General features: G+C 36.9%; 2 protein-coding genes across 2 annotated transcripts in view; both read left to right on the top strand.

Annotated features, from left to right (window-relative positions):
• LOC131030850 (histidine protein methyltransferase 1) overlaps positions 1 to 12,074 on the top strand; it is an 82,190-nt gene that overhangs the window by 41,761 nt on the left and 28,355 nt on the right. Inside the window, exons 2-4 of the mRNA XM_057961783.2 lie at positions 5,895 to 5,960; positions 6,113 to 6,179; positions 6,328 to 6,428. Coding sequence (XP_057817766.2) covers positions 5,895 to 5,960; positions 6,113 to 6,179; positions 6,328 to 6,428 — 234 coding nt within the window. The remainder of the gene's footprint in view (positions 1 to 5,894; positions 5,961 to 6,112; positions 6,180 to 6,327; positions 6,429 to 12,074) is intronic.
• Positions 7,759 to 10,743, top strand: LOC131030851 (uncharacterized). The gene is made up of 4 exons (XM_059219536.1): positions 7,759 to 7,858; positions 8,062 to 9,266; positions 9,380 to 10,078; positions 10,194 to 10,743. Exons 2-4 carry the CDS (start codon positions 8,088 to 8,090, stop codon positions 10,575 to 10,577), a joined length of 2,262 nt encoding a protein of 753 aa, XP_059075519.1. The 5' UTR covers positions 7,759 to 7,858; positions 8,062 to 8,087; the 3' UTR covers positions 10,578 to 10,743.

Raw genomic sequence — 12,074 nt, 5'->3', positions numbered from 1 at the left:
AGAGATATTAATAATTAAAGGTTATTAATAAAGTAAAGGCCGACATATCTAAATCTTGCACCACATATAAATAAAGGGCATCTTCACCTCATTTAACACACCATACAATACATCATTTCATGCGAAATATATATCTGCTTAATGTGAAGTCAGAAGAAGGAATGCATGCGAGTCATACCTGCCATTGAACGTGCTAACATCAAGTACATACCATCATAAAGAAGTGTGAACTGCTCCAGATTCAAGGCGCTGTGATTATAAACCAGTTTCAAGCATAAGAGCAGACTTAAGATGCACTAAAAGTGCAGATCTAGTGTATGAACCTGATTGCTGGTTGGTGTGCTAAAGGGGCAGATCTAATGTTTATGAAAGTGCAGACTTGTTGAAGATTTCATCAGCCCTAAGTGTGAACATCTCAGACCTCTACAAGTACTTGAGATAAGTATTGTAATTAGAATATTGAACATAATCCATAATCAGATCTGAGGATCTTTTCTGGCTGGGATTTTCCTCCTAGGAGGTTTTCCCATGGTAATTGTGTTTTGTTCTTATTTGTTCATTTCTATGTTATGCCTAAATCTAGAAATCTCTAAATTTTACAACAAACAATTTAATTAGAAACTAAATTCTGATTTCTGAGTTTTACATTAATCTGAAAGCATAAAATCAACATGGTATCAGAGCTATAGGCTAGATTAACTTTTAGATTTTAGAATTTAGTACTCCTTTATTTCCAGATTGTTGTCTCATTCACAGGTCAGGTCAATGGGGCTGAAAGTTGAAGATAGGCTTGATGGAAATCTCAACTTTGCTGCATGGAAGGTTCGAATCATGGTGGCTCTAGAGGAAGAAGATCTTCTTCACTTATAGAAACGAAAGAGCTAACTGAACCTACGGATGCAGCTGAGCTAAAACAATTCAAAAGGGATGCTGTCAAGGCCAGAAAGCTTCTCATTGATTCAGTTAAAGACCGCTTAGTCACCTCCATTGCCTCATTCACTACTGCAAGGGAAATATTCAGTCATCTACAAGGTACCTATGAAATTAACAATCTCAGTAGGGCAATTACCTTAAGACAACAATTACTTAATATCCAAATGTCAAAAGAAGATTCTGTTATTTCTTATTTTATGAGAATTTCAGAACTAAAGAATCAGTTAGGTACAATTGGACATAACATGGAAGACAAGGATCTTGTTTGATTGCCCTAAATGGTTTACCACACTCATGGAAATCTTTTATTCAAACCATAAGTGATATAACTGAGTTACCTACCCTTGATCACCATAAGAATGATTGCATTCAAGAAGAGTCACGCCTTATCACAATGGGGCAACTCAAAAGTCCTCATGTAGATGATCAACACATGCTTGCAACCCAATGCAAGAAAGGTGGAAATTGGAAGAAACATTGTTCAAAGAGAAATAGAGAATTCAAACCACCTAGTTCTCAGCATTCTTGGAAGAAACTAAGAGATATCTCTCGTGTTCGATGTTTCAGATGTGACAAATTTGGTCACTATACTAAAGAATGTCAGAATGATCCTACTCAAAGAGAAACCAACATAAATGAAGTTTTAGAACAAAATGATGACTTCTTATTCATCTCTGCCCTGTCAAGCAGCATACCCACAGACAAGTAATACATGGCTGATTGACAGTGGTGCTTCCAGACACATCACAGGCTACCGTGATCATCTTTCAGACTTAGTAGAAAATGATACCAATCTTCACGTGGTAATTGGTGACGATGCTCGATATTCGGTAAGAGGTTCTGACACTACTTCTTTAAATTTAGACTCTGGTATTTCACTTCACCTTAGTGACATCTTATTTGTTCTTGGAATTAAAAGAAACTTAATTTCCATTTCTTCTCTAGAAGATAAAGGTTATCAAATTGCATTTTCTAAGGGAAAAGTACTTGCTTGGCCTAAGAAATCTAGTTTTAAATCTGCTCGTGTAATTGGTAATAGATATGATAGTTTATATAAGCTCTTTACTAACCCTGTTCAAGCCCTCATTAATGAGGCTCCCGAATCCTGTGAGCTATGGCATAGAAGTCTCCCGTTTGCACATATAAACCTTGGAGTCGCCATGTGGTCCTTCTTTGCAATCTTGGCATACGTAGTGGTTTTGTTCAAGAGAGGGTAGAGTGTCCTTAACATTTTATTCTAATGTTCGGTGAATGATAAAACGTACACCAACACTTACCAATACATTTACAAAGTGCTTTGCTAAGTAAATGGCCCCATCGATGTTGACTTAGACTACACTGATCCGATGGCCTCTTATCTTATTGCATAAAATTCACCTTGTTGGGTTGTGGCCTTTGAAATCTTGCCATGTAGTTTCTTGCATATACACTATACTTATCAAATATAATTGCCAAGTCTACAAACAATGGCATGGCTAACATCAGCTCATTGGTCCAAGATATTATGTTGCCAAAACCCTGCCCCTGTTGTGCCCTGAGCAATGAATGCTTGCCACATAGCTATCCTTTGTGCATATCTTTTTCATCAATGTGCTACACTTCTTCCTCAGACAACGATGCACTCTACTGAAAATTGCCTGCCATGTCACTACATATATGTGTGAGATTTATAGCCCTTCATATTGACAATGATGCACTCTACTGACATTTGCTGATAGTCATGTCTTTATCACAGGTTTGGCATTTTCAAAACTCTAATTTGATCTTTTTTTCTTGTTAGTTGTATCTATAATTTGTGATATTATTTTTGAATAGGTGTAATGTCCCTTTATATTGGGAATGCCCTTAATTTGCCCTAATTCTCAATTTCCAAGTAAATAAGCGGGGTTAGAAGATACCTTTCACCTGATTGAAACCCTGCAAACAGATTATAAGCCATTTACAACAATAATTTCGATAAACAGATTATCACAATTAGATTCATGGCAGATTTATAAGTTCAATCATAAAGCATTTAAATATGTTTGGAAGGCTCAAGCATAGGAGAGCATGGGAGAAAGTCACTTTGATGGGGTGTTTCAGAACCTCTACCCTAGGCCCAAGAGCGGATATACTATTCCTCTTGGCCTCATGTGGCCCATGCAATCCATATGAGGTGGTCTATCCAGTGAGCTGTCCACTTTCCATTCCCCTTAATCTTGCCAACCATTTCCCTCTCCCTATGATTGGCCTTCTTGTCATGATTCAACATGATAAGGGGATAAGGTTACAACAGGGTGCCCCGGAAGCTCATCTCTCCTAAGCCCAAAGGCAGTACCCTCTGTATGTTGATGTGTGTAGCATCTGTCGGATCCTTCAGATCGACATAAATGCCTAGTGGCCTATCGGCCTTAGACATTTATGTTCTCTGATTTAAATCTCATGTTCTTGATGATTTCTTATGTTCTTAGTTTAGTGACTTCATGAAAACCGGTTGCAAATGTATATTAACTAATTATAACTACCACCTTAGGAGAAGTGTTAGTTAACATTGGTTAATCCCTTGAGAAGACGTGTTGATTAAAGATGAACCGACTTGTTTATAAGTTGTGTTGCTTGGCACCACCCTTGAATGGGTATATAGACCCGTTCCTTCACTCTTCCAAGGGATCGAATTGGAAGTCACAAGCAGATCGAATTATTAGAAGACATCAAGCAGATCCGATACATATTATTCTACAGCAGTTCAATAAGCAACAGTTCATGATCTCATTATCAAAGGATATTAATTGATATAGAAGTAAGATCAATTAAGAAGAAATAATTGTACAGCAGTCCACAATCCTACTGCAGTTCAAATTGATCATTACAGTCTAGTGTGAATTTTTTATCTATATTATCTGATCACCAAACTTAACACTGTACTCCCTTGGCCTCATGGGATTATCTGGTCCCCACCCTAAGTAGCGTACCTAGGAGAGTGCCCCATCGCCATACCCCTCTTGCAATCCTCATTTCTTCTACCATGGCTGAGAACATTCAGAGCATATGAAGGATCCAGTATTATTCAGACATTCTACATATAATAAATAAACTGCAGAAAAGTCGTTAATCAGACGTAATATATAATCAGTCATAATAGCAATGCATTGTAATCATTAGTATGCAGAGATACATGTATATTCATACAGCATTTACTATGTTCTGCATATGAGACTCATACCAAACATGTAATATTCAGTCAAACTGTCTGAGTGTTTAATATCTTATGAAATACCAAGTCTGATGATTCGATGATCAGATTTCTTATTATTATTCCTCTTCTGCCGATCCTCTTCGTCCATATTTCAGATCAGACTTACAACTTTAATGCCCTCCAATATAAGGGAGAAGTCATGCCTCTTCGATATTTCTACCCCTTTGGAAGAGTCACAACTCTTCCTCTTAATTGCTGGCTTAAAACTTAATTTCACTTTAACTATCTCTTGCTCTACGAAATTGCTGCCTATAACATAATTACTACTTTATACTAATCACTGCCTTTGAAATTATAATCACCTCCTCTCATTTAATAATCGCTACCTATTCTAATATGTCTTCACAGAATTAATCCTGCTTTTGTGATCATATTAATTTCTGCCTTTCACTAATGTTGATTGCTGCCCCTTATATGGTAATCTCTTCCCAGCATGTCTTCTATATGGTAATTTCTGCCTTTCACTAATGTTGATTGTTGCCCCTTATATCTATATGTCGTCGGCCACCAATATGAGAGAGAGAGAGGTTGGCCCATATTTTAATTAATCCAAGTTGGCTTGCAATAATGCAATTACATTTTATTTCTATTTTATTATCTTTTGGTCGGTCCTTTTAGATTTATCCAGGTCGGCCAGGAATTATATTTTATTTTGATTTTATTATCTTTTGGTTGGCCCTTCTCACCTTGGTTTTGTGGCTGCAACCCTATTTAATTGGTTGTAGTTTCATTAATTGACAGGGACATGACAATAGGTTTATAGTTCTGCCTCAGTTGCAAGAAATTGGAGCACATATTGCGTGATCCAACTTTTGAAGTGTAATAGGTTGTCACTAAGGAAAACAAAAGATCTTGTATATGTCAATTTTAATTTTGGGCTTTTGTCACATTCCTTTGTAGATGGCAAAAAGGGACCTAGTAGGCTTTGGGATGTGCAGCCTAAGACAAATCATGTACCTATAAATGCATTGGTACATATCAATCACATTGTTAGAAATTTTGGCACAACAAAAAGGTTCTTTAGTGCATTCTCATCTGGATCTGGGAGTGTAGTTGGTAGTTAGATTGCCCAAATAAACCACAAGCCAGTTAACTATAATTGGATTAGTCTTCCTTGAAGCCACACGGCAAAAGAACAATTAGAGAAAAAAATAAGGTATAAAAGCATTGCCTAAATGATAGACTAGGGAAAATGCAACCCATCAGCTATCCTTGTCAAGCCACCCTATTAAGTAAGGCAGTATTATATTACGATATCACAAAGTTACAAACATTTCAAAGGACGATTCTTTCCAAGTTAGGCACCAAACCATTGTTACAAGGGAAACAGGTTTATGGACCTGGGAAAAAGTTTTTGACACAAGTAATTTGGATGAAATATTGTGAAACTAATTTTTCATTTGTACAATACAAACTGATTACTTTCAAATTTTCTTTTTATAATATTTGATTATAGTTTTCTGTTGCTTGGATAAGATTTAGTTGCATAATTCCTTTTTTTATTTCAAGTAAATAGCAAATTTCCGCTTTAATGATTAAAAGCACTGCAGCTTATGCTTAGTTTCTGAGTTTGTTGGATATTAACAGGTCTACACAGGGTATCAGTAGATGCTAAGAGTATTGCATTGTCTAAAATTTCATCAAAACATGCTGAAGATTGTCTGTAATGATTGTTTGGAGATAACCTTGTTTTATTTCAAATAACTAATGTTTTCTAATTGAATAGGGTGTGCAATTGGAGAAATATGTTGCTGAACCTGTTAACTTACATGGAGGCCTTGTAATGCTTAAGGTATAGTGCACATACAATATTTGAGGACACTTCAGCAAATACTGTGGGCTAGTTTATACAACTGAACTGATCTTATGGTCTTATAGAAGGTTATTGTTTAAAAATTTGGACTGGATAAATTTCCATCAAAATTGGTTGTTACATGCTTGTAGGGACGGGTAAATACTAGTGATGTTTTTGGAGTTTCTAATTCAGATCTGGTCCCTGGGAAGTACGAAGGTACATGATGCATTATACATAATAATATATTCTTTGCTTTTTGTAGATATTTTCTACCTATAATAGTTTTGTTGTCTTGTGTTTCTTTACATTATTATGATCAGTCAACACAATGATTTGAAGTGATATTTTCTTTTATAATGATCAGGAGGGCTAAAATTGTGGGAAAGCTCCATAGATTTAGTCAATACACTCAAACGTGAAATTCAAGATGGTCAGTTATCATTTAGGGGCAAGCAAGTGTTGGAGGTAATGATTCCTTAAGTGAGGATTTGTAGCTTTCTCTGTTATATCTCATCATCTTCTACACTTTCTTGACAACAAAATGAATATTTCTATTTCCACAATAATGTTGCTAGTATAATATAATGATGAATGATTGTGGTTCATTGCATGCTTTTTTATGATGTCTTTATAATTGCATTTTCTTTGTTGATCGTTATTCCTTCTGTTTATCAAATTAGACTTTGCTTAATATTGTTGTCTTTCACATTCTGAATAAGTCTTCAGGGTCTTACTTTTGTATATGCCTTTACATCTGGTGGATAGTACCTAGTGCCAAATTCCTGTTCCATTATAGCTCTTTTTAATTTCCTCAAAATATATAATTACTGAAGGCTCACAATTTAGTCTCACTAATCGCAAGTAGAAATTATGTATTTCAGATGAGAATTGTTGAAGCTATGCAAGGAAATTTCTATTGAAACATTGTGAGCACCCTACAGTGAAATCTATCATTTTGCTATCATTAACGTTAGATCTAACACACACTTCCCAATCTCAATTCCATTGCAACACAGGAATAGAATCCCAACGTTTAGCTCTCCTATCAGGACTGTAGCTAAACCTATTTGTGTTCCAATGCTATGTAATAGAGACTTGAGATCTTAGTTTGCATTCATAGGCCTAGGATTTCATTTCCATACATGTGTCTTTGCCAACCTTTATGTGGATAGCATAACCAATCTTCTTTATGACATCAGGAACCAAAGCAAGTTTTTGGAACAAAGCTATAAGATTTCCACAATCCATTCAAATCTTGTTTGCAGTTTTTGGAATTGATTGTGTGAGCAATTTTTAACCATCAACTTTTCGAATCACACTCCGTGATTCATCATCAGGATGCAAGAGAGTTTAAGGAGTTGAAAGATGATGAATCATGGAGTGTGATTTGAAATGTTGATGGTTAAAGAGTTGTTCATCATCTTTCAACTCCTTAAACCTGTGATACCGGTTCTCCCCTTTTTTGCCTGGGTCCTGGTCCTGGTCCGTGCCCGGTCCTGGTCCTGGTCCGGTTCGCCCTGGGTCCCACCCGGGTCCTGCCCAGGCGGCTGGGCAGGACCCGGGTGGGACCCAGGGCGAACCCAGGAGGACCCGGGTGAACCCAAGCCCGTGGGTTCCCAAAAACGGGGCCCACGGGTTAGAAAGCATTTAAAAACAATAAAAAAACAATATTTTTAATCTTCTAAATACATCTAAACCCTAATCCGCCCCTCTATAATGCATTTCATGCATCAAAACATGCATTCAACCTATTCTACTTGCATTTTTGAAGATTTTTCCTCTACAATCAGGGTTCTTAGTTTTTGTATTTTTCTTCGAAGGTGACGACTACGAAGGTGTGAGACACGCATCAAAGGCATAGGAATCACTGGAGAAGAAAGATTTAGCCATTAAAGGTAAGTGAATCTGAATTTTTTTCAAGTTTTCAAGAATTTTTCCAAGTTTTTTTCAAATTTTTAAATTTTTTAAAAAGTTTTTTTAATTTTTTTTAAAGAAGTCTTGTATATTTTTTTACACTTTGTATGCATAGTATGGGGTTATAATACCAAAATTTTAATAATTTTTTTCAATAATGTTGTGCATTCTCTTTTCATTTTAGGTGCACTATTCATATAATCATACATAATGGCTGGAACTGGAAGTGCAAGTGCAAGCTCTAGTTCAGTTGCAAATGTCCGAAATGAAAATACCCCCTTTAAAATTGATCAAGATTCACCACTTTGGCATTATACAACAATGATCAAGCCAGTGTCTGGTGGTGGGGGTTTTGTTTGGCAATGCAACCATTGTGGCACTGAGTATACCAGCTCATACTATCGAGTGAAAGGCCACCTTTGTTTCATCCCTGGGCGTGGAATAAAATTTTGTAAGGGATCAGATGGCAAGGGGCTGCCAAAAGCTCTAGTTTTGGGATATATTAGAGAACAAGAGGAAGCTGATAGGAGAAGTAGCAAAGCAAAGACTGATCATCCTCTTGTCCATCAAAGCTCAATGTCTAAGAGGCCTTCTAGTAGCATGGGCTCCACAAGACCAGCTGGTTCACATCCTTTCATGCAAAACCCACCAGTTGATGCAGTAGAGAATCAGAATGTTGTGGCTTCACGGAAAAGAGGCCCATTGGATTTTGCCTTCAAAAATGAACTGAGAGAGATTGCAGATTCCAAAATTGCACGTTGCCTTTATGGCAATGGGCTTCCTTTCAACCTTGTTAGATCACCTTACTTTCGGGACATGGTGCATACTCTTTGCAATACACCTTCTGATTATGTTTGTCCAGGGTATGAAAAGGTGAGAACCACCTTATTGGCAAAGGAGAAAGCATCCATAGAGTTACAGTTGAAGGTCATCAAAGATACATGGCAGGAAACAGGTGTGACCATTGTTTTTGATGGATGGAAAGATTGTAAAAATAGGCCATTGATCAATGTTATAGCAGTGTGTCCTAAAGGGGCAATGTTTTTGAAAGCAGTGGATTGTGAGGGGCAAGTGAAAGATGCAAGTTTCATTGCCAATATCTTGATAGAATGCATTGACATGGTGGGGCCTCAAAATGTTGTCCAAGTTGTAACTGACAATGCTAAAAATTGTAGGGCAGCAGGGACTATAGTGGAGGCTACATATGGTCACATCTTTTGGACACCATGCGCAGTACACTCACTCAATTTAATCATGCAAAAGCTTGGCACACAAATTGATTGGGTGAAAAAACTATATGCGGAGGGCGAGGAGATTCAAATGTTTGTGACTAATCATCATATGTCACAAGCCATTTTCAGGACCTTCTCCAAGTTGGAGTTGTTGAAGGTAATTTATAATTACTAATTTTAAATTTTATTTTTTAATTTTTTAGTTTTAAATTTGTATTTTTTATAGACTTGCATTTGATATATGTTGTGTATTTTGTTATGTCATGTTAGGTTGCTGAAACACGATTTGCATCTCACACGCTCGTCTTAAGACGACTTCTAAAGGTGCGAGACGCCTTGAGTTCTATGGTCATCAACAGCTTGTGGAGTGTATGGAAGCAGTCCCACACAGAAAGAGCTCTAAAAGTAAGAGCATTGATCCTTAGTGAGAAATGGTGGGATGATGTGGAATATGTTTTGAATTTCACTGAGCCCATCATGAGCATGATCAGGTATGCTGATACTGATCGCCCATGTTTGGGCGAGATTTATGATGGCATGGATTGCATGGTGGAAAAAATAAAAGAAGTAATAAATAGAAAAGAAAATGACCCAACGGAAACATTTTTCAAAGTTGTGCAGAAAATTGTTGTTGACCGTTGGAACAAGATGACCACCCCCTTACATCTCTTAGCATTTGCTTTGACGCCAAAATTTTATAGTGCAGAGATGCTTGCAACACCAAGGAGGGTGCCACCATATAGAGATGCAGAGGTTGCTTCTGGCTATAGGGCTGCCTTTAAAAAGATATATCAAGATGAGGAGACAAGAAATATTGTCATGAGGGAGTTTGGCCAATTTGTATCTGCAAAAAATCATGATGTTGTAGCTCTTAATGCTAGATATGGGATGGATGCTGATGAGTGGTGGTATGTACATGGTCAAGGCTCCATTTACTTGCAGCCTCTTGCAATTAAACTTAACTCCCAAGTATGTATCTTTTTATTTTTTATTTTTATAGTTTTCCAATTCCATTTGATGCTATCATTTTTTTATTTTATAATTTTAATTTGTAAATTTCTAATTATGTTTTAACTTTTAACAGGTTGCAAGTTCTTCTTCAGCTGAGCGGAATTGGAGTACATACTCCTTCATCCACTCAGTCAAACGTAATCGTTTGCGTGCAAAGAAAGCTGAGGATTTGGTCTACGTACACTCCAACCTTCGTTTGTTGTCACATAAGGACCCTGAATATAGTGAGGGTGTAACAAGGAATTGGGATCTAGCCCCTGAGTGTGCTGATTTAGATGCTACAGTTGCACAACTTTGCCAAGTCTCTATAGACGAGGCGGTTATGGAATTTGAGAGAGACATAGCTAGTGGGAGTGGCATTCCATTTGATATTGGTTCAATTGATGCTGAATTTGAACCACTTGATGACCGTGAGCTTGGGTTGGATGCTTCAGATGAAGATGAATATGGAATTTAAATCCCATAGATGGCTTGTAATTTGAATGTTTAACTTTATACTTTATTGTGTCATGACATTTTCACATTTTGAAACTTGAAACTTGAATATTATCTTTTTTGCAAATTATGAATATGATATTACATTTATGATTTATGATATATCAATATCAGAATATTTATTGGCATTGGCAATTATGGATTTATGATTTATCTGTTATCATCTATGTATCATTGTATGGGAAAGTTACATTGTATGTTTGATGTTTCATATTTGTATGTTTGAACTGTGAACATATATAATTTTGATGTTTGAAGTTTGAACATATATATATATATATATTAAAAAAAATTAAAATATATATATATATATGTACGGACGAACCCGTACCCGTACCCAAATTTTTTTTTTTTTTTTTTTGCCGAATCCATGAACCCGTACCCGAATCCGAACCTGAATCCGAACCGGAACTGGTAACTTAGCCTTAAACCCTCTTGCATCTTGATGATGAATCACGAAGTGTGATTCAAAACGTTGTTTGTTAAAAATTGCTCACATAATCAATTTCAGAAACTGCATACAAGTTTTTGGAAAGCAACAATGTAATTCTCAACAGTACCATATTGTTTGAGTTGGGCCAGCTCACAAGATTGCACCTCTAGGTCCTTTCAATCAAATCTCTCTACAATATCCTACTAAACCCATCATATGAATTTATGAATCAATGACCTTGAGTAACTAGCCTATGGTATCACCATTCATGGACAACTCCTTCACGAGGAAGAGTTGCAAATTTAATGTCTTCATCCTCTGCCATGGCTCTCAAGGACAAATAAGTATCTATCTTTTGGATCCATGCATTTGTTGTGCTCTTCCCACTTGCATTGAATGGGGAAAGTGCTAGTCTTTCCAATGCATTCTGGTAGTCCCTTTTCTGAGTTTGGGGCCTATGCTCCTATCTAGTCCCACTTCTAGATTTCTTTTGTTTCAAGAAATTAAGAGAAGCTCATTTTGAACCTCTTGAGGAAGAGCTCGATACTCAACATAGTATGTCATTTCAGCAATAACAGTAAATCACAGAAAAGATAACAAACATAGTAGGCCAAATCGGAGTAGAGATACAAAGAAGAACCTGGATCTAAAAATTGGAGCAGAAGGTGTTGGACACAGTGCTAGGCCCCCTAGTTTGAAGGTGTTCAAAACTAACAGAGATGAGCAGGAATATAGTCAGGAGGCTCTGAAATGTTGTCTCCCAGAAGTTCAACCCAAAGCAATATGGTAGGGGCGCTACAATGAATTATTCTAGGGTTTTTTGCCTATTTGGAATCTGTTGCAACCTGTAATAGTTTGCTCTATGCTCCTATACCACTTCCAATATTGGATTTGAACCTACACACATGAAAAACGGGGAAGAATGGGACTGCTGTATAGGGGCTTGCCTAAGTCAAACTCTATGTTGGTGTTCCCACCTCCACAACAGCTATGATGAGAGAAAAGAGTGCATGTCTGTTGTGACGC

The sequence above is a fragment of the Cryptomeria japonica genome, chromosome 4 (assembly GCF_030272615.1).
Source record: "Cryptomeria japonica chromosome 4, Sugi_1.0, whole genome shotgun sequence".
NCBI classification, from domain to species: Eukaryota; Viridiplantae; Streptophyta; class Pinopsida; order Cupressales; family Cupressaceae; genus Cryptomeria; species Cryptomeria japonica.
The sequence above is the reverse complement of the archived record's forward strand: the minus strand, read 5'-3'. Positions and strand labels throughout refer to the sequence as shown.